At 31.1% G+C, this 27,422-nt stretch overlaps 1 protein-coding gene and 1 long non-coding RNA gene across 4 annotated transcripts in view; both read right to left on the bottom strand.

Moving 5' to 3' along the window:
- Positions 1-23: 23 nt before the first annotated feature.
- On the bottom strand, positions 24-2,299 carry LOC115884264. 3 transcript variants are annotated; one of them, XR_004050533.1, is made up of 4 exons: positions 1,786-2,299; positions 1,517-1,728; positions 1,123-1,213; positions 24-223 (listed from the first exon to the last, which is right to left on the bottom strand). It is a non-coding gene; the product is annotated as an uncharacterized LOC115884264 (long non-coding RNA). The 3 variants fall into 3 exon arrangements; XR_004050534.1 differs by lacking the exon at positions 1,123-1,213 and having other exon boundaries at positions 32-223; positions 1,786-2,085; positions 2,204-2,299; XR_004050532.1 differs by lacking the exon at positions 1,123-1,213 and having other exon boundaries at positions 32-223.
- A 516-nt stretch (positions 2,300-2,815) lies between these two features.
- The window catches only part of LOC115884262, a 62,771-nt gene continuing 38,164 nt past the window's right edge, over positions 2,816-27,422 (bottom strand). The window contains exon 3 of the mRNA XM_030902775.1: positions 2,816-2,977. Within this exon, the coding sequence (XP_030758635.1) occupies positions 2,908-2,977 (70 nt within the window). The 3' untranslated portion in view covers positions 2,816-2,907. The remainder of the gene's footprint in view (positions 2,978-27,422) is intronic.

Raw genomic sequence — 27,422 nt, 5'->3', positions numbered from 1 at the left:
CTATTCAAAGGAAAGTCCATTAAAACTTTAATAAGATTTATTAGAAAAAGAATGGTTTATAACTACAATATTAACACAATTAATTATAAATGTATTGTTAGACACAATATACAGCACAAATAACATAAGTCCTTGGATTCTTGGATTGCCCGTTGATTTTTCAATAGAATTTTCTTTCTGATGTATACCGGATATTCATATTTCCAGTAACTTGCGAATATCTCTGAAAAAAATAAAAATATATTTATACAGGGTGATCCAGTGTTCAGAAAGAGCGCGCCATAGGTATCCGGTTTTTGTTTGATATTTTCACTCAAATATTTTTGACAATATACATATAATTTTTCTTATTAAGTGTAATTTAATATAAAAATTTTATAGATATACAGGGCAATTCAAATATATCTTTACAGCAAGGTCATAGATTTTAAATGAAATGTATTTTTCCCTGCGTGGAGATTTGCCATGAAAGTTCCTATTCCATAAATACCATACACTATACTGAGTGTTTTTGAAATATGACCATATTTAAAGATTAAATCTTCTACCCCATTTAAAACCCTTTTGAAGTTGTAACATTGCAAATAATTGACACTTTTCAAGAAAAACTTTTTGAGATCTTGTTCAAAACTAGTTATACAAAATATATGCTAATTTGCTTAAGCTCTAGCTGTATATACAGGGTGTCAAAACTAGATGTATTAGGTATTCTGTACTATTTCAAATGAAACATCCTCTATCTTATATCATAAATAAACACAGATTTTATTTCATATTATGTTTTGATAAATACTTTCTATATTATTGTTGGGGGTTGGAACTTTTGGTGTTACAACAGCAAAATAAAACACTAATTCACCATAAAAATACACCAAAACAGTTTACTTTTACACACTATATTAGCATCACCAGCAAATGATTAAAACTCAATTTTAAGAAATTGAGTTTTAATCATCTGATTTTTTTAAAATGGTCAAACATATTTCAAAAACTACTACTTAGTTATAAAACTATGATGTTATGGTATTTTTAGATTGGGAGTGAAATAACAAATGTACTGAGAAAAAAATACAGCATCCATTTAAAATCTACAATTTTAATGTAAAAATATATTTAACTCACCTTGTATCTTTCCGGAAATATTTTTAAAATGTATGCTACTATTGTCTCCATATTTTACAAAATAAATAGAGTGAAAACATCAATAGGAAACCTAAAATATGGTAGATTTTAAAAAAGAAACATGCCATATAGAATAAATAGGAACAAAATATATGTAAAGTTAAATTTTTCAATTAAAAGCTATTTTACTTCAAAATATATAAGTATGAAGTAACAAATATTATATTAAAATATCATAAAAACTATTTATACAGTAAAAGAACATAAAGATATGTAATAAGTTTTCTAGTATATTATTATTTTGTTCACATGTTTCAACTATTCACTTTAGAGAAAATTGTATCAAATTAAATAAGACACTATAACTCTAAAACAATGTGAAAACAAAGTTTACCTATTACCACTGCATCTCTTCAGGAGGTACAGCATGGAGTCCATGTAATAATAGTATAATTTTCTGAAGAGGTACTTGCAGAATCACAGGCAGGACTTATTCGAAAGCAACAGGATTCCAATCTTGTTGCTCCAGCTTACTCATTTTTGGCACACACTGTCCTTGAATACAGCCGGAGAGGTTTCCTTACGAAATTCTAGACAAGTTTACATCTTCCCAAAAGAAAATCTAATACTATAACTTTAAAACAATGTGAAAACAAAGTTTACCTGTTACCACTGCATCTCTTCAGGAGTACAGCATCGAGTCCATGTAATAATATTATAATTTTCTGAAGAGGTACTTGCAGAATCACAAGCAGGACTCATTCGAAAGCAACAGGATTCCAATCTTGTTGCTCCAGCTTACTCATTTTTGGCACACAGTTTCCTTACGAAATTCTAGGCAAGTTCACATCTTCCCAAAAGAAAATCTAATTTCTTTCCATTTTTCTTAGTGTATTCTCTTTTCTTAACCCCATAAGAAGCTCTAAGAACCTCATATCATTGTATTGTTACATATATCCATATCTGTAATAAAAAATGTTACATCTGTATACTTATTGTTTTCACAGATTACACTTAAAAATGCAAATGGTAGATTAATAACATTAAAAATTGGTTATAAAGTATATTATATACGTTGTACATTTTAATTTAACCAGTAGAACTTCTTATTAAACTGAAAATAAACTTTATTTTACTTTTAACTTTTAAGTAGATAAAAAAAATATATTTTCTAGGGTTAGAAACAAAATTAGTATAATATTTTCTTCATAGATGGCTCTCACTCGACACTTTTTGGGAACTAAAAATAGTAGATTTCTTTAAAACTCAAAGAAAATTTTAACCGAAGTTCAACTATTTAATGTTAGATATCACTAGTTGTATATTTTTTTTATAGAAATCTCTAAATGACTAGTTTAAATATTTAACCCATGATGGCGCCACTCATACACAGTAAAAAGCAGAAACCTATATTTACTTACTTTGAGAACTCTCCGCACGAGGGCGCCATAATCGTTTCGACGGTAGTTCCAAAAATTCTCGCTAAATAACAATGGCGCTGTAATCAATTTAAAGAGCCAAAGGAAAAATTTGAATAGACGGGACGTTTTTTATTAAGTAAATGTTCGATTTTCTTGGTATTTCTTCACAAAATACCAAACTTACCAATTGTAGAAGTTGTTAAACGCTTTTTGTCATAGATTCATCGTTAGTAAGCCAAGTCTAAAGAATAAATAAATCAGTATAAGTAATATAAAGCTCTAAACAGTATATTACATCTCATTTCTTCTAACAATTATTATAATACATTATAATTAATATATAATTTTCTCTCTTAAAACGTGTCTATGCAAATATAATATCCTCAGCTAAGCTGCCCTGGAACTGTATACATCCATCGGTTGATGTACAAAATCTGTAAAAAAGAAATAAATAACATTACATTTTATTAATTATGCTATAACAATTGTGTTTATTTGTTTGGTCTGCTAATAAACATTCAAGAAATTTATTCAAAAATAGTTTTAAATAATAAAAAAGCTTACTTATAATCGGCTTATGGAAAACCAATTTAGTAAACCAGAATCTAACATCAGAAATAATGATATAAATGGTGACCTAGGTATTTTTGACCTTTTAGATGATTTCTACGTGCTTGGTATACATTATTAATAACATTCCTAAACAATAAAACTATAATTAAAGCAATGTACCGTATGATGGAGAAAAAACGGCGTCCAGTTGGCTGGGAAATGATGATCGATGACATTCCATATACACTTACATATAACATGACAGCTACTTTCATTTCATAGCCATCGCTGACGCCGTTTTTTTTCAATCATATTGTATTAAAAGAATACAAATTGAAAGTTACAAAAACATGGATTCTTCTTACAGACGAGAAGCGTAGGTAATTGGATTTTTATGCTAGACAAACTTCGCTTTCAACGAGGCATCCATTTGATTGATGCTAGTTTAAATCGATTAAATACAGAGATAAAAAAATTACACTTACTATCCGTAGATTCTTGTCTAATAAACCAAAACCAAAAGCTGAGGTTTGGAAATAGAATCAGTTGAAAATTTAAGAACTGTGTTGCAGTCTTGTCGTGTCTTTAGACGCACCACAGTTATAATGTTGTTTCTCTTAAGACAAAAGTTAATTTTTCTACTTCCTCAACCGTGAATAATGTTAGTAACTGTCGCGTTCCTGCCTCGTTAATAGTTTTAAACTAGATATAGAACATTTAAAAATCTTTTAGTAATCGGCAAGATGTGTATTTTCAGTCTTTTGAAATTACACCTATCCTCGCGGGGTTACCATAACTCTATTCAAGAAAAAAACTCGACATATTACAGAAAAAATCTAGTCGTTTTTGAAGAACCTATTAGTTGTTTAGAGTCGTACCCGGAGTTTGTGATGTTTGACGGATCTGATAGTGGATACGAGCGCGAAACGTCGTATTCCGAGTATCTTTTCGATGATTTTTTGGTGGATTGTAAGATTTTTCATAAGAAATTCCAAAAAGAATGTGAAAGGTAAGTCAATATTTTGTAAAAAACGTATATTTTAACAATTTTTTGGTTTTAAAAACAATATGATCGAAAAAAAAAAAAACAAGGCTTTGAAATGAAAATCGATTGTCACCGATCGTTATTTCTAAGCCAACTGGACGCCGTATTTTTTCTATTATACGGTATTGTTACGATGAATTCTTATTAAATATTGTCAATTTTTACTATTTGATTATTAGCATTTTCAGATAAAATTACAACTTTTATTAGAAATAAAAATTTCTGAAGAAAATAATAGTGTATTGTTTTATTAGGAGTAAAAATGATACGTTTTCTGGTCAGGCTGTTTGACAATTGGCATACAGGCGAGGTTCCAAAAATAATTTTTACTCCGAATAGAACATGCTATTTTTTAAACTTCACAAATATTTTTAACATTTTTTTTTAAACAATTTCAAACGTGATAAAAAAAACGGCAAATTAAGTGACAATGCAATTATACAGGGTGAGTCTTAAATAAGCGCAAATATATTTAGGGTAGTATATTTCGACCCCAAAAACACGATTATTAGATTTTTTTCGCGAAAAAAAAAAAATTTGGAACTTTTGAAAAAAATTTTTGGAATATTTTTTAGCTTTTAGTTAAAAAACATAATATGGCAACATAGGTAGTAGATTAAATTTCGAAGAACGGGTCCAGTGGTTCTCAAAATTTAATCATAAAACATATTTTTTTTGAAATTTTCAAAATAAAATAAAAAATAACTCGGTTATTTTGGACTTATTTGAAAAACGGTAAAGAGAAAATATTATGTTTCTTTTATCGAGATCTACTAACCCTAAAAATATTTGCACTTATTTAAGATTCACCCTGTATATCGAGAAACTATGGTTATGCTCGTTGAATTTGACACTTCATGTCAGTTTAAGTCCTTAAGTTAAGGCTGTTAAAATGACTTTTTTATATTGTCAATCACGTAGCAAAAATTAATACTTTTGTGATTTATGAAAAAAATATAATTTTATACGTTTAAATATATTGGTTTGGGATATTAACTCCCTGTATATATAGTTTTTTTGCTATATTTAGTTTAATTTGGTGATCTATAAACAGTTTTAGGCTAAAAAACTAATGAGCTTCATGTCAACTCAAATGTAGCAAACAATGACATCGAAATTAGCAAATCTTTTTAGTTAAAAAAAACAAAACTAAAACTTAAAAAATATAAAGAAAACTATAAAATATTAATCACCCTCAAAATTTCATTCGAAATTCGAACCACTAAAAGTACATGGAAGAAAATTATAATGATTCGAAAGATTATTAAGACTTAACACCCTGTAGCTACGAAACAAAGCAGAATCGGACCTGTGTTAATATGAAAAATAAATCTTATTTTTACATGAGGAATCTCCCCACGAGATACGGCACATGTTATTTGAAACACCCTCTATCTAACGTAATATTCTTTTGTACCCCAAATAAAAAAGTACATATAATTAGTTATAAATGAATCTTGACCCTTTTTTGTACCTACAAATTATCATAGAAGGTCACTTAGAATGGACACAGGCTTATCACCACTGAACCACAACTTAAAACCACCTTTCGACAAATCGAAGATTACCTTTTTGCGCAATAATAATTGTTTTAACGTATAATTTTTTCCTATTATATGTTTATATTGCGATGAATTGTATTTCGACATAAATAAACAACAGTTTCTTGTTATTTCTTTATTATCAAATTCGCTAATGTCTTCGATGGGTTCGAACAAGTTAGTGACTATGGATCGTAATGTGAAATACAGCGCGAAATATCTGAAATTTGCCAAACTGACGGGTTGTTTAAAGTTTAAGAAAAAACACGGTGTAAGGACGCTAGACATACCGATTAAAGACAGAGAAGCTTTTAGGTATTTTTTGGAAACTTCTAATTGGTTTTTGTTCGAGAAAGATGACCAGGTTCTTACTTTGATGGATATGTATTTAAGGTAAGATTGTAGAATGTAGAATGAGTAAGGTGGGGGGGGGGGGGGGGTTAATCACTGCGACCTTAAAGAGAAGACCATTGGCCAGAAGTTCTGACCAATTCGCCGATTCTTGAGATACACAATCTATGAGGATCATGCCCACCCGAAAGTGTATCCCCGCAAAACGCAGTTGACCCACATTTTGTAGATCGTTGTGTTGCGATCTGATCGCCATTACTTCGTCTAGTATAGCCTCTTCTAGAGACGTTTGCTGGTCGATGGTCAGAGCAACCTCTGGGAAATCCTTTAGCAGCACCGCCATTTTTACTTGTCCAGCAATAGCGGTAAAGCTGGTGATAGTCCCTGCTTACCTCCCGGTGTTGGACGGCTTTCCATCCTGGCTTTTTTTTTTATCTCCTGTCGGAGAAGAGGTGAGAGGTTTCTCGCCCTCTCTTGCTCTTGGATAGAGATGAGTCAGGTTGTTTCTTGGTTTCTTTACTCTCTCCTTTTCAGAGGAGTTTTCGCTTTTGCTTCCTCTGGAGCAAGTTCTTCGTGGAGCAGTCGGAGGTATCTCCGTGCTTCTGCTCCGCCAAGACCTACTCTCAGAGGATCGTCTAGCCCCCTTGGTTGACCCAGGCAGGGTAGACGAAACGGTAACTTGGGTCGCTTATGTATTATTAATACAACCTAACTAGATTCTTCTACAAGGCAAGATTGGGATCACTGTAGTATCTAATTACTGTGTTCAGGTGGCTAAAATATCACTAAAGTACAGGATAGCGCAATAAACATGGGGTAGTTGATTGACAGTGGTTTTTTTTGGATATTTCTGTAATCACGTTTGCAGTTACAAAATTGGCAATAATTCAAAATTAAAATATATTTTTCTGTCATTTTTTGGATGTCATCTGTCGAAATCGCACACTCTCTATCTGGACAGACTATATTTTCAGTCAAACAAGTTGCAGATTTCTTATTTTTCACTGCAATATCATCTTTGGTCGCATTTTTTCAATATTTCAAAAGACTCTAGACTCTATATGATAGTAATTATGTATAGTATGGTATGTTCGTGTAACTTTTATGGCAAATTGTTTGAAACAAATCTGTCACGATTTCACTTTCTTCTTACTGTTTTGGTTTGGTGTTGTAAGTTTATGATACATCTTCGTATGGTAAAAAACGTTTAAATATGTTTATTTGCTCACCTCTGTTTCGAAAAAAAAAAATATATTATCTGAAAATGTGCATTTAAGTTCATTTAACATTTTCATACGGTCAAAAACGTTTAAATACTACATTTATTACGCTTTTGGCTGTAAGAAGTGTAAAAATATTATACTGGAAAAAGTAAATCGTAATTTTTAAAATTGTTTAGCTTTTATAAGGTATACTGATTATCTGTCAAAGAATGTGTTAAGAAGATTTATTTATAATTATTGTATAAATTGTTGTAAAAACACCGGTTAGTTTATTTAATAAAACACAATTTTAAAATGTTTCAATTCGACATATACAGGGTGAGTCATAAATAAATACAAATATTTTCAGGGCTTGTTAGATCTCCATAAAAGAAACTCTTCCTTCCTCTTTAACTTTTTTCAAATAACTTCAAAATAACCGAGTTATATACTTTGAAAATTTAAAAAAAATGATTTCTTGCTTATATTTTGAGTACCACTGGATCTTTTCTAGGTTTTCTTTCTTGTAAATTTAATCTACTACCTATGTTGCCATATTATCAAGAAATTATGTTTTTAACTATATAAACAAATTTCCAAAACATTTTTCAAAAAAATCCAAATTTGTTTCTCGTTACATTTTTTCTTCTTTTACATTTTTTCTATAACTACAGCCACTATTTTCGTTTTTACCAATTTCGTTAAAACATCAATTTCCATCATAATAAATATTACCTACTAAATACAATTTTCACTTCGTTTAGTGAAAATTTACGTGCTGGTTATTCTAAATTAGTTAATTTACGCTTATTACTATTAATTAATAATTAGAAAATTGGAAAAAGGAAAGATACTTATCATGTGGCCCACTTTTAACCATTAATGTCACTGACACCTGTATAATACTGTAATAACATAATTTACTAACTAATTAAAAGGAAAAACGAAGTTTCGGTATTAAAAACTTCTATTTTAGGGAAAGAGTACCGTACCCAAAATTAATATACAGTGTGTCGCTACTGGAACTAGTCACCTATACTGTACTGGCTCCTAAATCGTACCTCTTCAGGGCTCTTCAATATCTGGTTTAAAATTGTATTGACAAGACAACTTCAGTAAGCTTAACAAGACTTCCAGTACTACCTAAATTTTCTTCAAATAGCACAAGTGCTTGAAAAGAAATAATACATATCAAAGATTCTTTGTAACTATACCCTAATACTTTGATAATTTATGGTACCTATGTGATTTTGTTTGGCCTGTGGGAATAATCTATACTTATATTTAAAATCCTTAAGTGACTGACTCACTGATTAATCACGATCCTGCTCAAACCACTCAACGTAAGAAACTCAATTTTGGCATATAGGTTGATTCTAGGGTGTAGAGGTTCGATAAGAAAGAATTTTTCGAAATTTCAGTTCCAAGGGGGTGAAACCACCCCTCAAATATTACAATATTTTTTATTTAAAAAACGGTCAAGTTTCCGAAAAAACGCTTAAACAAGTATATTTTATTTTGTTTTTTTTACATATTTAAAATTTTTTTAAAAATGTATACAGGGTGTTTTCTGGAAAACGGATTGACTTTAGGGTGTAGAGGTTCGATAAGAAGGGATTTTTCGAAACTCGAATTCTAAGGGGGTGAAACCACCCCTCAAATATTAGAATATTTTTTTATTTAAAAACCGGCGAGTTTTTCGGAAAAACTCTTAAACACGTATATTTTATTTTGTTGCTTTACATATTTTAAGATTTTTTAAAAATATATACAGGGTGTTTCATAAAATATGACCATTGAGTAATCAGGATTCTGCTTAAACTGCTTGACGTTTAAAGCTGATTTTTGGCAAACGGATTGACTGTGGGGTGTAGAGGTTTGATAAGGACGGGTTTCTCGAATCTCAAATTCCAAGAGGGTGAAAACATCCCTCAAATATTACAATATTTGTTATTTAAAAAACGGTTAATTTTTCGGGAAAACGCTTGGACGCGCATAATTTATTTTGTTTTTTACATATTATGAATTTTTTTAAAAAATCACACAGTGTGTTCCACAAAGTTGGGTAATTGATTAACCACGATTCTGCTTAAACTGTTAAAATATAATAATATCGCCATATTGTTTTTTCTCAGGCTGACATAAAGGTGTGAAAATTTTATCCAGTTTGTATGTTCATGGAACTTCTTGCTTTGCTTTATCATTACCATTACAAATGATTAATTCGACGCGAACGAAGTCGCGGGTACACGCCAGTTTTACATATAAAATGACAGCGATCTTCGTTTCATAGTCTTTTACGTCCTTTTTCTATTTCCAAATTCTTAATCATCTGATGAATTGATTTTTTTTTCGACTTATGGCAAGTTTTTAGACCAAAATGGTCATCTGTGCGTAAATGTTCAATTATTTATTTACTGAAACTTAATTTTTATTTAGATTAAATATGATCATTTTTACATTGATTCTTAAACACGTATTTGATGATCTTCTTTTTGCAACAACGAATATTTGTAGCGATTTCCGACAGATGGAATCACAAAATAAATTAAATCTGAAAAAAAGACGGCATAATAGATCATTTGAAATGCTTCTTACGGTTCGAATTCAGGAGAAATGGGTAGAATGAGATTGTGCGAAACTTGCGATAGTAAAAAACGGACAGATGGTATATATGATGCAGCAGGCAGCAACAGACTGATATGGTTGAATTAGATAAAGTTGAGACTGACGTCATGTCATCACACCTATGATAAATATTGTTGTTTTCTTTATACTTTCATTTGAATTAAATTATTTAAAATTTTATTTATTGAAAGATTTTCTATGTGGAAAGTACCTTTAGTAAAAATCTATTAATTTACTTATGGATCCAGGATAGACCCAGGCGTAGGTAGGTGCGGAAGTTTTACGGTAGTTTTTTTATATACACTTACAGGGGACACGAAAAAAAGAGGGCACCTTAAAATTTTGTATTTTTATATACAGAAAAGTCCACAGACTCCGAGACATAGGATAATCAAGTCACTTCCTCAACCGTGAATAATGTTAGTAACTGTCGCGTTCCTGCCTCGTTAATAGTTTTAAACTAGATATAGAACATTTAAAAATCTTTTAGTAATCGGCAAGATGTGTATTTTCAGTCTTTTGAAATTACACCTATCCTCGCGGGGTTACCATAACTCTATTCAAGAAAAAAACTCGACGTATTACAGAAAAAGTCTAGTCGTTTTTGAAAAACCTATTAGTTGTTTAGAGTCGTATCCGGAGTTTGTGATGTTTGACGGATCTGATAGTGGATACGAGCGCGAAACGTCATATTCCGAGTATCTTTTCGATGATTTTTTGGTGGATTGTAAGATTTTTCATAAGAAATTCCAAAAAGAATGTGAAAGGTAAGTCAATATTTTGTAAAAAACGTATATTTTAACAATTTTTTGGTTTTAAAAAACAATATGATCGAAAAAAAAACAAGGCTTTGAAATGAAAATCGATTGTCACCGATCGTTATTTCTAAGCCAACTGGACGCCGTATTTTTTTCTATTATACGGTATTGTTGCGATGAATTCTTATTAAATATTGTCAATTTTTACTATTTGATTATTAGCATTTTCAGATAAAATTACAACTTTTATTAGAAATAAAAATTTCTGAAGAAAAATAATAGTGTATTGTTTTATTAGGAGTAAAAATGATACGTTTTCTGGTCAGGCTCTACGTTTGACAATTGGCATACAGGCGAGGTACAAAAATAATTTTTACTCCGAATAGAACATGCTATTTTTTTTAAACTTCACAAATATTTTTTTATTTTCTTTTTTAAACAATTTCAAACGTGATAATTAAAAATAAATTAAGTAATAATGCAATTATACAGGGTGAGTCTTAAATAAGCGCAAATATATTTAGGGTAGTATATTTCGACCCCAAAAACACGATTATTAGATTTTTTTTCGCGAAAAAAAATTTTGAAAATTTGGAACTTTTTGAAAAAAATTTTTGGAATATTTTTTAGCTTTTAGTTAAAAAACATAATATGGCAACATAGGTAGTAGATTAAATTTCGAAGAACGGGTCCAGTGGTTCTCAAAATTTAATCATAAAACATATTTTTTTTGAAATTTTCAAAATAAAATAAAAAATAACTCGGTTATTTTGGACTTATTTGAAAAACGGTAAAGAGAAAATATTATGTTTCTTTTATCGAGATCTACTAACCCTAAAAATATTTGCACTTATTTAAGATTCACCCTGTATATCGAGAAACTATGGTTATGCTCGTTGAATTTGACACTTCATGTCAGTTTAAGTCCTTAAGTTAAGGCTGTTAAAATGACTTTTTATATTGTCAATCACGTAGCAAAAAATTAATACTTTGTGATTTATGAAAAAAATATAATTTTATACGTTTAAATATATTGGTTTGGGATATTAACTCCCTGTATATATAGTTTTTTTGCTATATTTAGTTTAATTTGGTGATCTATAAACAGTTTTAGGCTAAAAACTAATGAGCTTCATGTCAACTCAAATGTAGCAAACAATGACATCGAAATTAGCAAATCTTTTAGTTAAAAAAAACAAAACTAAAACTTAAAAAATAAAGAAAACTATAAAATATTAATCCTCAAAAATTTCATTCGAAATTCAGAACCACTAAAAGTACATGGAAGAAAATTATAATGATTCGAAAGATTATTAAGACTTAACACCCTGTAGCTACGAAACAAAGCAGAATCGGACCTGTGTTAATATGAAAAATAAATCTTATTTTTACATGAGGAATCTCCCCACGAGATACGGCACATGTTATTTGAAACACCCTCTATCTAACGTAATATTCTTTTGTACCCCAAATAAAAAGTACATATAATTAGTTATAAATGAATCTTGACCCTTTTTGTACCTACAAATTATCATAGAAGGTCACTTAGAATGGACACAGGCTTATCACCACTGAACCACAACTTAAAACCACCTTTCGACAAATCGAAGATTACCTTTTGCGCAATAATAATTGTTTTAACGTATAATTTTTCCTATTATATGTTTATATTGCGATGAATTGTATTTCGACATAAATAAACAACAGTTTCTTGTTATTTCTTTATTATCAAATTCGCTAATGTCTTCGATGGGTTCGAACAAGTTAGTGACTATGGATCGTAATGTGAAATACAGCGCGAAATATCTGAAATTTGCCAAACTGACGGGTTGTTTAAAGTTTAAGAAAAAAACACGGTGTAAGGACGCTAGACATACCGATTAAAGACAGAGAAGCTTTTAGGTATTTTTGGAAACTTCTAATTGGTTTTGTTCGAGAAAGATGACCAGGTTCTTACTTTGATGGATATGTATTTAAGGTAAGATTGTAGAATGTAGAATGAGTAAGGTGGGGGGGGTTAATCACTGCGACCTTAAAGAGAAGACCATTGGCCAGAAGTTCTGACCAATTCGCCGATTCTTGAGATACACAATGTATGAGGATCATGCCCACCCGAAAGTGTATCCCCGCAAAACGCAGTTGACCCACATTTTGTAGATCGTTGTGTTGCGATCTGATCGCCATTACTTCGTTTAGTATAGCCTCTTCTAGAGACGTTTGCTGGTCGATGGTCAGAGCAACCTCTGGGAAATCCTTTGGCAGCACCGCCATTTTTACTTGTCCAGCAATAGCGGTAAAGCTGGTGATAGTCCCTGCTTACCTCCCGGTGTTGGACGGCTTTCCATCCTGGCTTTTTTTTTATCTCCCTGTCGGAGAAGAGGTGAGAGGTTCTCGCTCCCTCTCTTGCTCTTGGATAGAGATGAGTCAGGTTGTTTCTTGGTTTCTTTACTCTCTCCTTTTCAGAGGAGTTTTCGCTTTTGCTTCCTCTGGAGCAAGTCCTTCGTGGAGCAGTCGGAGGTATCTCCGTGCTTCTGCTCCGCTAAGACCTACTCTCAGAGGATCGTCTAGCCCGCTTGGTTGACCCAGGCAGGGTAGACGAAACGGTAGCTTGTGTCGCTTATGTATTATTAATACAACCTAACTAGATTCTTCTACAAGGCAAGATTGGGATCACTGTAGTATCTAATTACTGTGTTCAGGTGGCTAAAATATCACTAAAATACAGGATAGCGCAATAAACATGGGGTAGTTGATTGACAGTGGGTTTTTTTGGATATTTCTGTAATCACGTTTGCAGTTACAAAATTGACAATATTTCAAAATAAAAATATATTTTTCTGTCATTTTTTGGATGTCATCTGTCGAAATCGCATGCACACTCTCTATCTGGACAGACTAAATTTTCAGTCAAACAAGTTGCAGATTTCTTATTTTTCACTGCAATATCATCCTTGGTCGCATTTTTTCAATATTTCAAAAGACTCTATGATAGTATTTATGTGTATATGGTATGTTCGTGTAACTTTTATGGCAAATTGTTTGAAACAAATCTGTCACGATTTCACTTTCTTCTTACTGTTTTGGTTTGGTGTTGTAAGTTTATGATACATCTTCGTATGGTAAAAAACGTTTAAATATGTTTATTTGCTCACCTCTGTTTCGAAAAAAACGTAATATATTATCTGAAAATGTGCATTTAAGTTCATTTAACATTTTCATACGGTCAAAAACGTTTAAATACTACATTTATTACGCTTTTGGCTGTAAGAAGTGTAAAAATATTATACTGGAAAAAGTAAATCGTAATTTTTAAAATTGTTTAGCTTTTATAAGGTATACTGATTATCTGTCAAAGAATGTGTTAAGAAGATTTATTTATAATTATTGCATAAATCGTAAAAACACCTGTTAGTTTATTTAATAAAATACAATTTTAAAATGTTTCAATTCGACTTATACAGGGTGAGTCATAAATAAGTACAAATATTTTCAGGGCTTGTTAGATCTCCATAAAAGAAACTCTTCCTTCCTCTTTAACTTTTTTCAAATAACTTCAAAATAACCGAGTTATTATACTTTGAAAATTTAAAAAAATGATTTCTTGCTTATATTTTGAGTACCACTGGATCTTTTCGAGGTTTTCTTTCTTGTAAATTTAATCTACTACCTATGTTGCCATATTATCAAGAAATTATGTTTTTAACTATATAAACAAATTTAAAAAACATTTTTCAAAAAAATCCTAATTTGTTTCTCGTGTTTCTGAATTCCAAATTAGAAATTGTGTTTCTGTGTGCTCGAAGTATACTACATACTACCCCTAAAATGTTTATACTTATTTAAGACTCACCCTGTATAACAAGGTGGTGTAATAAGTTTATGAAAATAAAATGTATTTTTAAGGATGTTATAAATTCTGAATCTTTTTTTAATTTTATTCTAACTCTTCTAATTCTTAATTCTAACTTAGTATTTAAATAAGATATAAATATTTCTAGGAGATACTTTGTATGACAATTCGACAATTGACTCAATATAACTTAAACCTTTTGAGTACCACTTTGTAAAAAGATAGTTATAATTGTAGGAAAATTTTAGAATTCAATAATGTCAACTATCAAATAATCCAGTATTTTATCATTGTTTCTTAGAAAATTTTTTATTTTGATAGCTTCATAATTTCTTTTACATTTTTTCTATAACTACTGCCACTATTTTCGTTTTTACCAATTTCGTTAAAACATCAATTTCCATCATAATAAATAATACCAACTAAATACAGTTTTCACTTCGTTTAGTGAAAATTTACGTGCTGGTTATTCTAAATTAGTTAATTCATGCTTATTACTATTAATTAATAATTAGAAAATTGGAAAAAGGAAAGATACCTATCAGGTGGCCCACTTTTAACCATTAATGTCACTGACACCTGTATAATACTGTAATAACATAATTTACTAACTAATTAAAAGGAAAAACGAAGTTTCGGTATTAAAAACTTCTATTTTAGGGAAAGAGTACCGTACCCAAAATTAATATACAGTGTGTCGCTACTGGAACTAGTCACCTATACTGTACTGGCTCCTAAATCGTACCTCTTCAGGGCTCTTCAATATCTGGTTTAAAATTGTATTGACAAGACAACTTGCAGTAAGCTTAACAAGACTTCCAGTACTACCTAAATTTTCTTCAAATAGCACAAGTGCTTGAAAAGAAATAATACATATCAAAGATTCTTTGTAACTACCCTAATACTTTGATTACTACCCTAATACTTTGAATACTTGAGCTCAATTTTGGCATACAGGTTGATTCTAGTGTGTAGAGGTTCGATAAGAAAGGATTTTTCGAAATTTCAGTTCCAAGGGGGTGAAACCACCCCTCAAATATTACAATATTTTTTATTTAAAAAACGGTCAAGTTTCCGAAAAAACGCTTAAACACGTATATTTTATTTTGTTTTTTTTACATATTTAAAATTTTTTTCAAAATGTATACAGGGTGTTTTGAAAAATCTGGTCATTGATTAATCGCGATCCTGCTTAAAGTGCTTGACGTGAAAAGCTGATTTCTGGAAAACGGATTGACTTTAGGGTGTAGAGGTTCGATAAGAAGGGATTTTTCGAAACTCGAATTCTAAGGGGGTGAAACCACCCCTCAAATATTAGAATATTTTTTTATTTAAAAACCGGCGAGTTTTTCGGAAAAACTCTTAAACACGTATATTTTATTTTGTTGTTTTACATATTTTAAGATTTTTTAAAAATTTATACAGGGTGTTTCATAAAATATGACCATTGAGTAATCAGGATTCTGCTTAAACTGCTTGACGTTTAAAGCTGATTTTTGGCAAACGGATTGACTGTGGGGTGTAGAGGTTCGATAAGGAGGCGTTTCTCGAATCTCAAATTCCAAGAGGGTGAAAACACCCCTCAAATAATACAATATTTGTTATTTAAAAAACGGTTAATTTTGCGGGAAAACGCTTGGATATGCATAATTTATTTTGTTTTTTACATATTTTGATTTTTTTTTAAATCATACAGGGTGTTCCACAAAGTTGGGTAATTGATTAACCACGATTCCGTTTAAACTGCCAAAATATAATAATATCGCCATATTGGTTTTTCTCAGGCTGACATAAAGGTGTGAAAATTTTATCCAGTTTGTATGTTCAAGGAAATTCTTGCTTTGCTTTATCATCACCATTACAAATGATTAATTCGACGCGAACGAAGTCGCGGGTACACGCCAGTTTTACATATAAAAGACAGCGATCTTCGTTTCATAGTCTTTTACGACCTTTTTCTGTTTCCAAACTATTACTCATCTGATGAATTTATTTTTTTTTTCGACTTATGGCAAGTTTTTAGACCAAAATGTTCGTCTGTGCGTAAATGTTCAATTATTTATTTACTGAAACTTAATTTTTATTTAGATTAAATACGATCATTTTTACAGTGATTCTATTTGATGATCTTTTTCTTTTTGCAACAACGAAGATTTGTAGCGATTTCCGACAGATGGCATCACAAAATAAATTAAATCTGAAAAAAAGACGGCATAATAGATCATTTGAAATGCTTCTTACGGTTCGAATTCAGGAGAAATGGGTAGAATGAGATTGTGCGAAACTAGCGATAATAAAAAACGGACAGATGGTATATATGATGCAGCAGGCAGCAACAGACTGATATGGTTGAATTAGATAAAGTTGAGACTGACGTCATGTCATCACACTTATGATAAATATTGTTTTTTTCTTTATAGTTTCATTTGAATTAAATTACTTAAAGTTTTATTTATTTAAAGATTTTCTATGTGGAAAGTACCTTTAGTAAAAATCTATTAATTTACTTATGGATCCAGGATAGACCCAGGCGTAAGTAGGTGCGGAAGTTTTACGGTAGTTTTTTTATACACTTACAGGGGGGACACGAAAAAACGAGGACCTTAAAATTTTCATGTATTTTTATATACAGAAAAGTCCACAGACTCCGAGACATAGGAAAATCAAGTCCATTTAGCGTGTGTCCAAATTTTTTTTTTTTTTTTCAAAAATTACAGTTTTGTTTAGACTGACGTTTAATTTCACCTGACCTCTCGGTGAATGATTTCTTTTTATAGGGGTTAAAATTTACGGCCATGAAGAAATTCAAAACTTGGAGCAGTTAAGGCAGAAAATATTTAATGCCTTTAACACTATCACCTCTGATATGATATCCAATGTGAGGAGAGAGGGGATTTTATGATCGTTTGGGTTATTATTTAATGCAAGAGGGAGGCATTTTTGAACAATTTTTGTAATTTTTTAAATTTCATTATCCTGTTTTTTTTACCGTTTACCCATTACCTACCTTGACGAACATGGGAAAACAAAGGTCTTTCAGGACCACAAATATTTTGATTGAGAAATTTGTTACTTTTATTTTTTTTTGGATTAAAAAAAAACAAAAGTTGTTAATATAAACCAATTTAAAAGTGTTTTAGTAGTTTTAATACACACTATGATATAAAATTTATTATTATTATAATGTACATTATTAATACTATTATTCATTCGAAATGGCATTCAGGCCCAATTGCACCAATGATTTAAATTTTTCTTAAGATAAGTAGAGCTTAGAATGAGCTGTATTTATATTTACTTTAATATTCACCTTAAATGAGGGAATTTGACTGACAATTTTTGAATTTGAATTGTTTTTAATGATACTAACAATTTTAGTTCAATTTTTAATAAAATTTATTTAATATTAATAGAAATCCAAGAGATTTGAAACCTCTTTTAGCGATTTATTACATGTTTATAACATTGTCAAATGAAGTACAGGTGCTCTTATTTTCTATGAAAACCACACAGCTTTTTTACTTTTTTCATAGTCCCTGCAGTTGCTATATCTATAAAAAACTAATTTTTTAAGGTGTGAAAATTGCGACACATGCTAAATGGACTTGATTTTTTCTATGTCTCGAAGTCTGTGGACCTTTCTGTATATTGTGTTTTAGTGGGCCGATTGTGATAATTTTTAAGCAATTTCTAGCTAAATTATGTGACTTTTTAGTATCTCTTTCTAAATTAAAAATAAAAAAAAGTTCCAAGTCAATTATACGAGGGAAAACAAAATGTTGATATTTTGGAGAAAGTTTGAAACAACCTGTGGAATAAGTATATTAACAAAGCAAGAAATTTAAAAATCATTTTATACTTTGTATCTTTTGTGTATCTTTTTTTCGATAGTTTCCTTTTTGGTTCATCTCAATAGTTTTAATTTTTTTGGATACTTTTTGCTTTTGGCCCTAGCATACTTTTGCTTTTGGCCCTAGTCAACAGACCTATAAAATAGTATTTATGATTCATGTAATGCCACTGTCTTTGAAAAATCATATCATTATTGTCTGCTGGGCCGTTACTCTAGTAGAGATGGTTTTAAGTACAAAAATTCAGCTCTACAAAGAGGCACTAAAAAGTCAAATGATGTAGCCACAATTTTCTTAAAAAATCATCAAAATCGGAACAAAATATATTAAACTACTAGCGTGTACCCGCGACTTCGTTCGCGTCGAATTAATCATTTGTAATGGTGATGATAAAGCAAAGCAAGAATTTTCATTAACATACAAACTGGATAAAATTTTCTCACATTTATGTCAGCATGAGAAAAAACAATATGGCGATATGATTATATAACTTGGTAATATTTGAGGGGTAGTTTCATCTCGTTGGAATTTGACTTTCGAAAATTCCGTTTGCCAAAAATAAGCTTTTTACGTCAAGCAGCTTAAGCAGAATCGTGGTTAATCAATTACCCAACTTTTTGGAATACCCTGTATGATTTTTTAAAAAATTTCAAAATATGTAAAAAATCCAAATAAATTATGCGTGTCCAAGCGTTTTCCCGAAAGACTAACCGTTTTTTAAATAACAAATATTGTAATATTTGAGGGGCGTTTTCACTCTCTTGGAATTTGAGATTCGAGAAACCCCTCCTTATCGAACCTCTAAACACCACAGTCAATCCGTTTGCCAAAAATCAGCTTTAAACGTCAGCAGTTTAAGCAGAATCCTGATTACTCAATGGTCATACTTTATGAAACACCCTGTATAAATTTTTAAAAAGTCTTAAAATATGTAAAACAACAAAATAAAATATACGTGTTTAAGAGTTTATCCGAAAAACTCATCGGTTTTTAAATAAAAAATATTGTAATATTTGAGGGGTGGTTTCACCCCCCTAGAAATCGAATTTCGAAAAATCCCTTCTTATCGAACCTCTACACCCTAGAATCAACCTGTATGCCAAAATTGAGCTTCTTACGTTGAGTGGTTTGAGCAGGATCGTGATTAATCAGTGAGTCAGTCACTATTAAAGGATTTTATACAGGTTGTTAACTGGACAGTTACTTATAGGGGTATAGAATGGCAACACTGCGTATTGAGAACGCATGCACTTATAGGGTTTTCTGCCGACTCACTCCGTCGTCGCGTCGTTTATCGACGAGCGGTCCGAGGTTACCATATTTCAACCATAAAGCTCTTGCCACGAGTAATAAACAAATTAACAACCTGTAGTATAGATAAATTACATCAACATTTTAAGGTGCCCATTTAGCCTGCCGGTGAGTGTATGATATAAGAACCGATTGTTTATAAATGAGAGTAAGTCAGATGTAATCGCGCGAAGAAAGAAGCTACATTTAAAAAAATATATATCGAAATCAAACTGAAGATTCAATGATAGTTAGTGTAAATAATGATAATTTTTTTTGCCCGGTATACACTGGAACGGCGCAAAACTTAATAGCCTAGTTCTAGCGACAATTAGGGAGAAATTATTCGATTTAGATAGCCGCCAGGTCCACGGAGAGAGTAAAACCGACGACCTTCTGCTTATCTGAAGACGAGGTGGAGAAAGAAGCACCAGCAGCAGCAGAAGAAGAAGAAGAAACCCACTTCTTCTGCGAAACTGCACGCACACATGTTGTTGTTAGCTTTCAGTTGTGGTGCCGCGCTACTACCGTAGCAAAACCGTTGCCGAACCGAAGATTTCTTGTGTTATTATAACGTCGAAGACATTAAACGCGATAAAAATACAGTTTTTGGCTTGTTATTACACGGTTTTGATGAACTGTCCTAGAGAGTTTGATCAAGCGCGAAAAGACAGAGATTTATAGAAAAAATTGTGATATTATTTAGTGCCGAATTGGAAAATTTGAGCTTAATTAAGGTAGGAGATAAGTTTGTTTATTTTTGAAATTGCGGTTAAAGAAACTTAGTGGTTAAACGCAAATAAATTGCATCTGTTTGTAGTCACGTAAAAATAATAGACTTTTATATAAACCTTGTTGCAAATGCAGTGGTTATTGAAAGAAGAAAAAAATTGTAATAGCTATCCCGATGATTATTGGTTCTTCTTTAGAGCATCTCAAATTGATTAAATTAAGATATTGCAATACTTTACTGATTTAATTAATAATCAATTATGTTCTTTTTTTCCATATCATATCATAATCAAAAATAGTAGATAAAATAGTACTTTAACCACAAAGGTAGATTAAATGATACTTTAACAGCGAGGATAGGTTAAAAACTCTATTTCTTCTCGCATATTTTTTAATTGCTTCCATTTTTGAAAATTTTTGTATTCCTTTTCATAAGTTATTCGGGATTTAAATGAAAGTACACACACCGGAAAAATCTAGGGATATTATTTTATTAAAGTTAAAAATAAATGTTTTGAATAAACAACCACATATTTGTAGGCCGATTCTTTCTACTTCGATTGAAACGAAGTAGTCACACTAGTTATTTCTAAATTTGGGATATTTGCAGAAGTGTTTGTGCATTTTTGTCAAATGTATAAAAAGCACCTAGCATCAATTGTTCGAATTTAACCTGTACTGGCTATGTTTTTATGATAACTGACCAGAATTCATTCAAATAACTCTGTTTAGTATTAAACGATATTATGGAGCGTAGACATCTTAACAGAGACGAAATACTAAGGGCCATGGGTATGCTCGAAGCTGGAATGCGCCAAATCGACATAGCTAGAGAATTAAATACAACGCAAAGTGTAATATCGCGATTAAGTGCACGCTACCGTGAAAGTGGTGATGTTTCTGAAAGGCACACAGGGCGACATCGCATTACTACCCCTCAGCAAGATCATTTTTTACAATTAAATGCTCGACGCCGACCGACCCTTACAGCACCAGAGCTTAGTTTAATTCTCCAGGAAACACATAATGTAACCGTTAGTCCTGACACTGTTCGCAATAGATTAAGATAGGTCAACTTAAGAAGGAGACGCCCCTGGGGAGCTCAACCCTTAACGAGAGGAAATCGAGAGGTACGATCATGTTCAGTGGTCGAATGAACAATGGACCAATGTTCTCTTCACGGATGAGTCACGCTTTGGAATTCATCCGGATTCGAGAAGGCTTAGGGTGTGGAGAGAACCGGGAAATCTTATTCGGTTGGATCATGTTCAGGAAGTGCACCCTTATCAAGGTGGAACAGTTATGGTCTGGGGAGGAGTCCAGTTAGGTCGAAAAACCGATATCGTTTTTCTTGAAAGGTTTCTAACAGGAATCACATATCGTGATTTAATTCTTGAGCCTGTCGTGTTACCATATGCCAATGATTTTGGGAGAAACTTCATTCTCATGCATGACAATGCACGGCCTCATACAGCCAGAGTGGTAAGTGAGTTTATCAATGCTCATCAATTAAACATCTTACCCTGGCCGGCACAATCTCCTGACCTCAGCCCCATCGAGCACGTATGGGACGCGGTCCAAAGAAGAATTTTGAGAATGGGTATGCCTCGTGAAACTCGTAGTGATCTGGTTCGGGCCGTGAATGCAGCGTGGCAGGCTGTACCTCAAGAAGAGATCGACAACCTGATCAGGAGCATGGAGAGACGATGTAGGGCTGTAATGAACAGTAGAGGAGGCCATACCCTTTATTAAGTAAAAATGGTTTTTTCTTTTTTTTAATTCACAGTTTAGAATAAAAAAAAATGTGTGTATTTTTTGAGTTCAATAAAAATCAAGGTAAATTTGAAAAATTCGGTAAATTTCGCATTTTTATTTCCAATACGTCCTGTAAACTATTTGTTTATTTTAATTTTATTATATCAGAAATGGAAATAATAAAATTACTGACGATGGCTTGATAAAATTGTAATATCCCTAGACTTTTGCGGTGTGTGTAGTTTGGATATGGCGTCTGTCGCGTCAGCCTGAATATCTGTCGGTAATTTACTTATTTCGTTTTGAGTCATTTCTGGCTCTATTTCAATCAGCAATCAACACGAGAGAGAATTAAAAAATATTGACTCAAAACTGACGACTAAAGAGACAGCTTTATTTATTTGTCAAATTACATAGAAACCAACGCCAACCCAGCACAATATTTTTTCTACTCGTAATAAATTCCTTGAAATAATAATTTTTGAATATTTTTTAAAACGTAACTCGCTATGGAAAAAATATTGTTTTATACACGACGATTAAATTTGCAAAATTGTATAAAAAATAACTATCAATTTGGAAAATTAAAAATATATCGTGGGCGTACAAGGAAAACCATGTAAGTCCAAAAACTAAAAAGGTGAGAAAAAGTGATTTTAATGTTTGAAGTGATATGTAAAATCCAATTTTATTTTTTGACTGCACTAAAAGAAATTAATTGACATTAGGGTTATCTAGGGCTAATTTAGGCTAAATTAAAATACAGGGGTTTTAAGAACAAATTGTTTATTGACATTTTTTTTATAATAATCTGACTTAATGGATTTTTCTGAAAAAAAAACTTAAATTTTACTGGAGTTAGTGGGTTTTTCTTGATTGGCTCCTTTACTTTTTGGGATCAAATAATGAGCCAGAGGCTTATTATCGGAATCACAATCGCTTTCTTGATCGGGAATTCACAGATCCTTCTTGAACATTTTTGCAGACTGTTAAAAATTCATAAATCCATTAAGTGCACTTAATAGATTTTTCTGAGCGAAATTTAGCGTCTGTGGACTTAGTTATTTTGAAGCTAATAATATCTCGTATATTTGAACTGTATTGGACTTAAAGGATATTTAATATGAGAGGTTATACCTAAATAGACTTAGTAATGTGAAAAACCGATTTTACGAAAAAGTGGACTTACATGGTTTTCCTTGTACGCCCACGATATATTATTGCTGCTGTGGTCACAAATAATTAATTACTACTACAAATTACAAAATTGTACCTTTTTTTTTTGATAACAAAAATGAAAAAAGATTATTTAGTTTTATATCTGATATATATCTTTCAAGTTTAGGCAAATGCAAGCGATTTTAAAATTACGTTTAAGTTAGAGCTCATTGGTTAAGCCCCATATACTCACTATATCATTATTATAACATTCGTACAAAGTCCCTACGTCTTCGTTTAAATCAATTTCATTTTCCCTGAATATTGTAACTAGTTATTCATCTATTGTCCATGTCCATCTATCGTCCGTTGTTCGTTCTTCTTGCCAAGTATCCTGCCCATTGCCATTTGAGGGATTTGACTCTGTGGATGACATCTTTTTTACCCCTTCTTTGCATCTCTTAAACTCTTACTGTATTGTTTAAAAAACCTTGTATTTAAGTTGAACGACATCACGGAAAAACCGTGGTAGTAGATACGGTGGGAAAAGCCATATACACATGGTAATTGTCACATTGTTGGCAACACTGTTGTGTGGGTATAAAGATCTCCATGTAAATGATCGTAAGTGGGCAGGCTGGTTATAAATTGTCTGTGAAATAGGTATCAGAATAATATTTTTCATCACTCTGAATATATGTTTTGCTAACCATCAGATTACTTAAATTCAAACATTTTTCTTTATAATTTTAAGCGTCATAGTTAAAAAATACTTTTTGGTGTATTGTAGTCCATTTGAGTAATTTTGTAACACTATAGTAAACCTCTGGAGCCAATATAGTGTTTATGAACTAGAAAATTTCCTATTTATTACACGTATTAAGGTATCAATTTAGAATAAGTATATATGTATTTTAACAGTTATAGACAGAAGTAATAATTTATCCTATCCATTTATATTATCATTAAATTGGTACGATGTATGAGATTTATAACTGCAGGACAAAATATAGCAGAGTAATGTGAAGAATTTAATCATTTCATACATATACCTTGAGGTTTTTGCCTTTAGACTCCAAAATCAGTGTATACAGCGGCGTATACAGGGTGATTTTGTAACTTGAAATCAATTTAGTCAATTTAATATATTGCCATTGTTACTTTAAATGCGTTCTTTTTGTTTTAAGAAATTTAAAAGAGTGTTTTTTCCATACAAATTTGGAAAGTAAGTAATCTTTTGAGTACCCTGTATATTATAGAAATAATTTCAAATTGTGGCTTTAGTAATTCTTTAAATTCTTTACTAATCTTGTATTTTATATTTTTTTAACCATCAAATTGTTTCTAGATACAGAACTCGACACATATTGCACTAACTGTAAACACAAGTGTGTTTTAGTGTGTAATTTAATGTTTAGAGAAGTAAAATCTTAAAATGAAATTAAACAATTAAAAACTGAAAAGGCAAAATTTAATAAATAATTAAAAATAAACGCCACTTAACGAAGTAAACAAGATATTTTTAGTAACTACCTATTTTTATTTGATACTTTGAAATCTATTAATTTATATTGAAGAAATTTTATCTTTAAATGTATTGGCTTTTTATTGTCTGCTTTAATCATTGTCTAGTAACAATAATCACTGTAACAATAACTGTCTGTTTCACAAAGAAACAAAATTTACTTTAGCAAATCTAGTCTTTTAGACAAATAGCTTTTAATTTTTAGAGACGCAGATATCACTGAATCTATACTAATATATAAAATCCTTAAGTGACTGACATACTGATTAATCACGATCCTGCTCAAACCACTCAACGTAAGAAGCTCAATTTTGGCATACAGGTTGATTTTAGGGTGTAGAGGTTCGATAAGAAGGGATTTTTCGAAATTCCAGTTCCAAGAGGGTGAAACCACCCCTCAAATATTACAATATTTTTTATTTAAAAAACGGTCAAGTTTCCGAAAAAAACGCTTAAACACGTATATTTTATTTTGTTTTTTTACATATTTTAAGATTTTTAAAAAATGTATACAGGGTGTTTCGAAAATATGGTCATTGATTAATCACGATCCTGCTTAAAGCGCTTGACGTAAAAAGCTGATTTTTGGAAAACAGATTGACTTTAGGGTGTAGAGGTTCGAAAAAGAAGATTTTATGAAACTCAAATTCTAAGGGGGTGAAACTATCCCTCAAATATTAAAATATTTTTATTTAAAAACCGGTGAGTTTTCGGAAAAACTCTTAAACACGTATATTTTATTTTGTTGTTTTACATATTTTAAGATTTTTTATAAATTTATACAGGGTGTTTCATAAAATATGACCATTGAGTAATCAAGATTCTGCTTAAACTGCTTGACGTTTCAAGCTGATTTTTGGTAAACGGATTGACTGTGGGGTGTAGAGGTTCGATAAGGAGGGGTTACTCGAATCTAAAATTCCAAGAGGGTGAAAACGCCCCCCAAATATTACAATATTTGTTATTTAAAAAACGGTTAGTCTATCGGGAAAACGCTTGGACAAGCATAATTTATTAGTTTATCAGGGTTTTCCAAAAAGATGGGTAATTTGTTAACTACGATTCTGCTTAAACTGCTTGACGTAAAAAGCTTATTTTTGGCAAACGGATTTTTCGAAAGTCAAATTCCAACGAGATGAAATTACCCCTCAAATATTACCCAGTTATGTAATAATATCGCCATATTGTTTTTTCTCATGCTGACATAAATGTGAGAAAATTTTATCCAGTTTGTATGTTAATGGAAATTCTTGCTTTGCTTTATCATCACCATTACAAATGATTAATTCGACGCGAACGAAGTCGTTGGTACACGCTAGTATATGTATATACAGGGTGTGTCCTTAATGACATGGATATATTTAAAGGGATGATTTTTGGATCTATATTGTAAGAAAGAAACTTTATATGGATTGAAGTTATCAAATTGAAGAAGTAATTAAAGAAACGAAGTTGGCAAATTGACTTTATATCTAGAGATCTATAAGTATTGCAAGACGTATTTCTTCTTTTATTATCTATTAGTTTTTAAACTTTTAAGCACAAACCAGATCTATTCAGATCATATCAATTACATAATAAATTAATGAGACTTTATACGAACTGATTTTGAACTAACCAAGAACCTAATTACTTTATAGCGAGTTTGACCACTTAAATTATAACCACTCTGACGTTAATTCGCCGACTTTGCGGTATTTACACTTTATAGATATATCTCACGTTGGAACAATCTAGTTGGCGAAATAAATTGACCATATAATACTTATTTGTCGAGTTCATATTGAAATAGTTCGGATTGATTTTAAATTCCAGGCTGTGATTCTATTTTTTTGGAGATTTTGAAATCGGAAAAGAGTACCAACCACTACAGAAGTATATATTTATTTAAAAAAAAATATGTCATAAATGTGTAACAGAGTCGCACTCATTAGTGTTAATTAATATAGTCAATTAATACAGTTTTATGCTGGTCATTTACTATTTTGAAATAAGAAGAATTATGTAAAATATTAAATGCCGCCATATTATTTATCGTTATTTTCTATAAGTATTTTGAGAAACTCTCTTTTTAAATAAAACCTCCTGTACTCTTCTTTTTGTTTATTATTAAATGAAGGTACCCAAGATATACAAAGCAGATGTAAACAGTGGCGGAAATAGATCTATATATTAGGCTTTTGGGTTAAAAATGGCGCCCTAATAAGTATATTCTACATTACTTATTATTTGGCCCCCCCCCCCCCCCAAAAAAAATAAATAAAATACCTGTATCCGCCCTTGGATGTAAACACGTGAATGCTAAGTACCTAATAATTGTACCAAAAAATAAAGAAAAAAATAGTATATTGTTTTATTAGGAGTAAAAATGACACTTTTTGTGGCGAAGCTGTGGGTACGTTTGACATACAGGCCAGCCACAAAAAGTGTAATTTTTTAGTCCGAATAGAACATGCTATTTTTTTCAAACGCCACAAATAGTTTTTTAAACAATTTCAAACGTTCCGAATAATATAAAAAGATTGAAAAGTAATACCTTGTATGAATTATATATCGGAAAACTATGGCTAGGCTCGTTGAATTTGACACTTTATATTAGTTTAATAATATATTTTCGTACTTTTATGCCTAGGCGTTAAAA

Source organism: Sitophilus oryzae, unplaced genomic scaffold, assembly GCF_002938485.1.
Source record: "Sitophilus oryzae breed Bouriz unplaced genomic scaffold, Soryzae_2.0 scaffold_227_pilon_pilon, whole genome shotgun sequence".
Classification (NCBI taxonomy): domain Eukaryota; kingdom Metazoa; phylum Arthropoda; class Insecta; order Coleoptera; family Curculionidae; genus Sitophilus; species Sitophilus oryzae.
The sequence above is the reverse complement of the archived record's forward strand: the minus strand, read 5'-3'. Positions and strand labels throughout refer to the sequence as shown.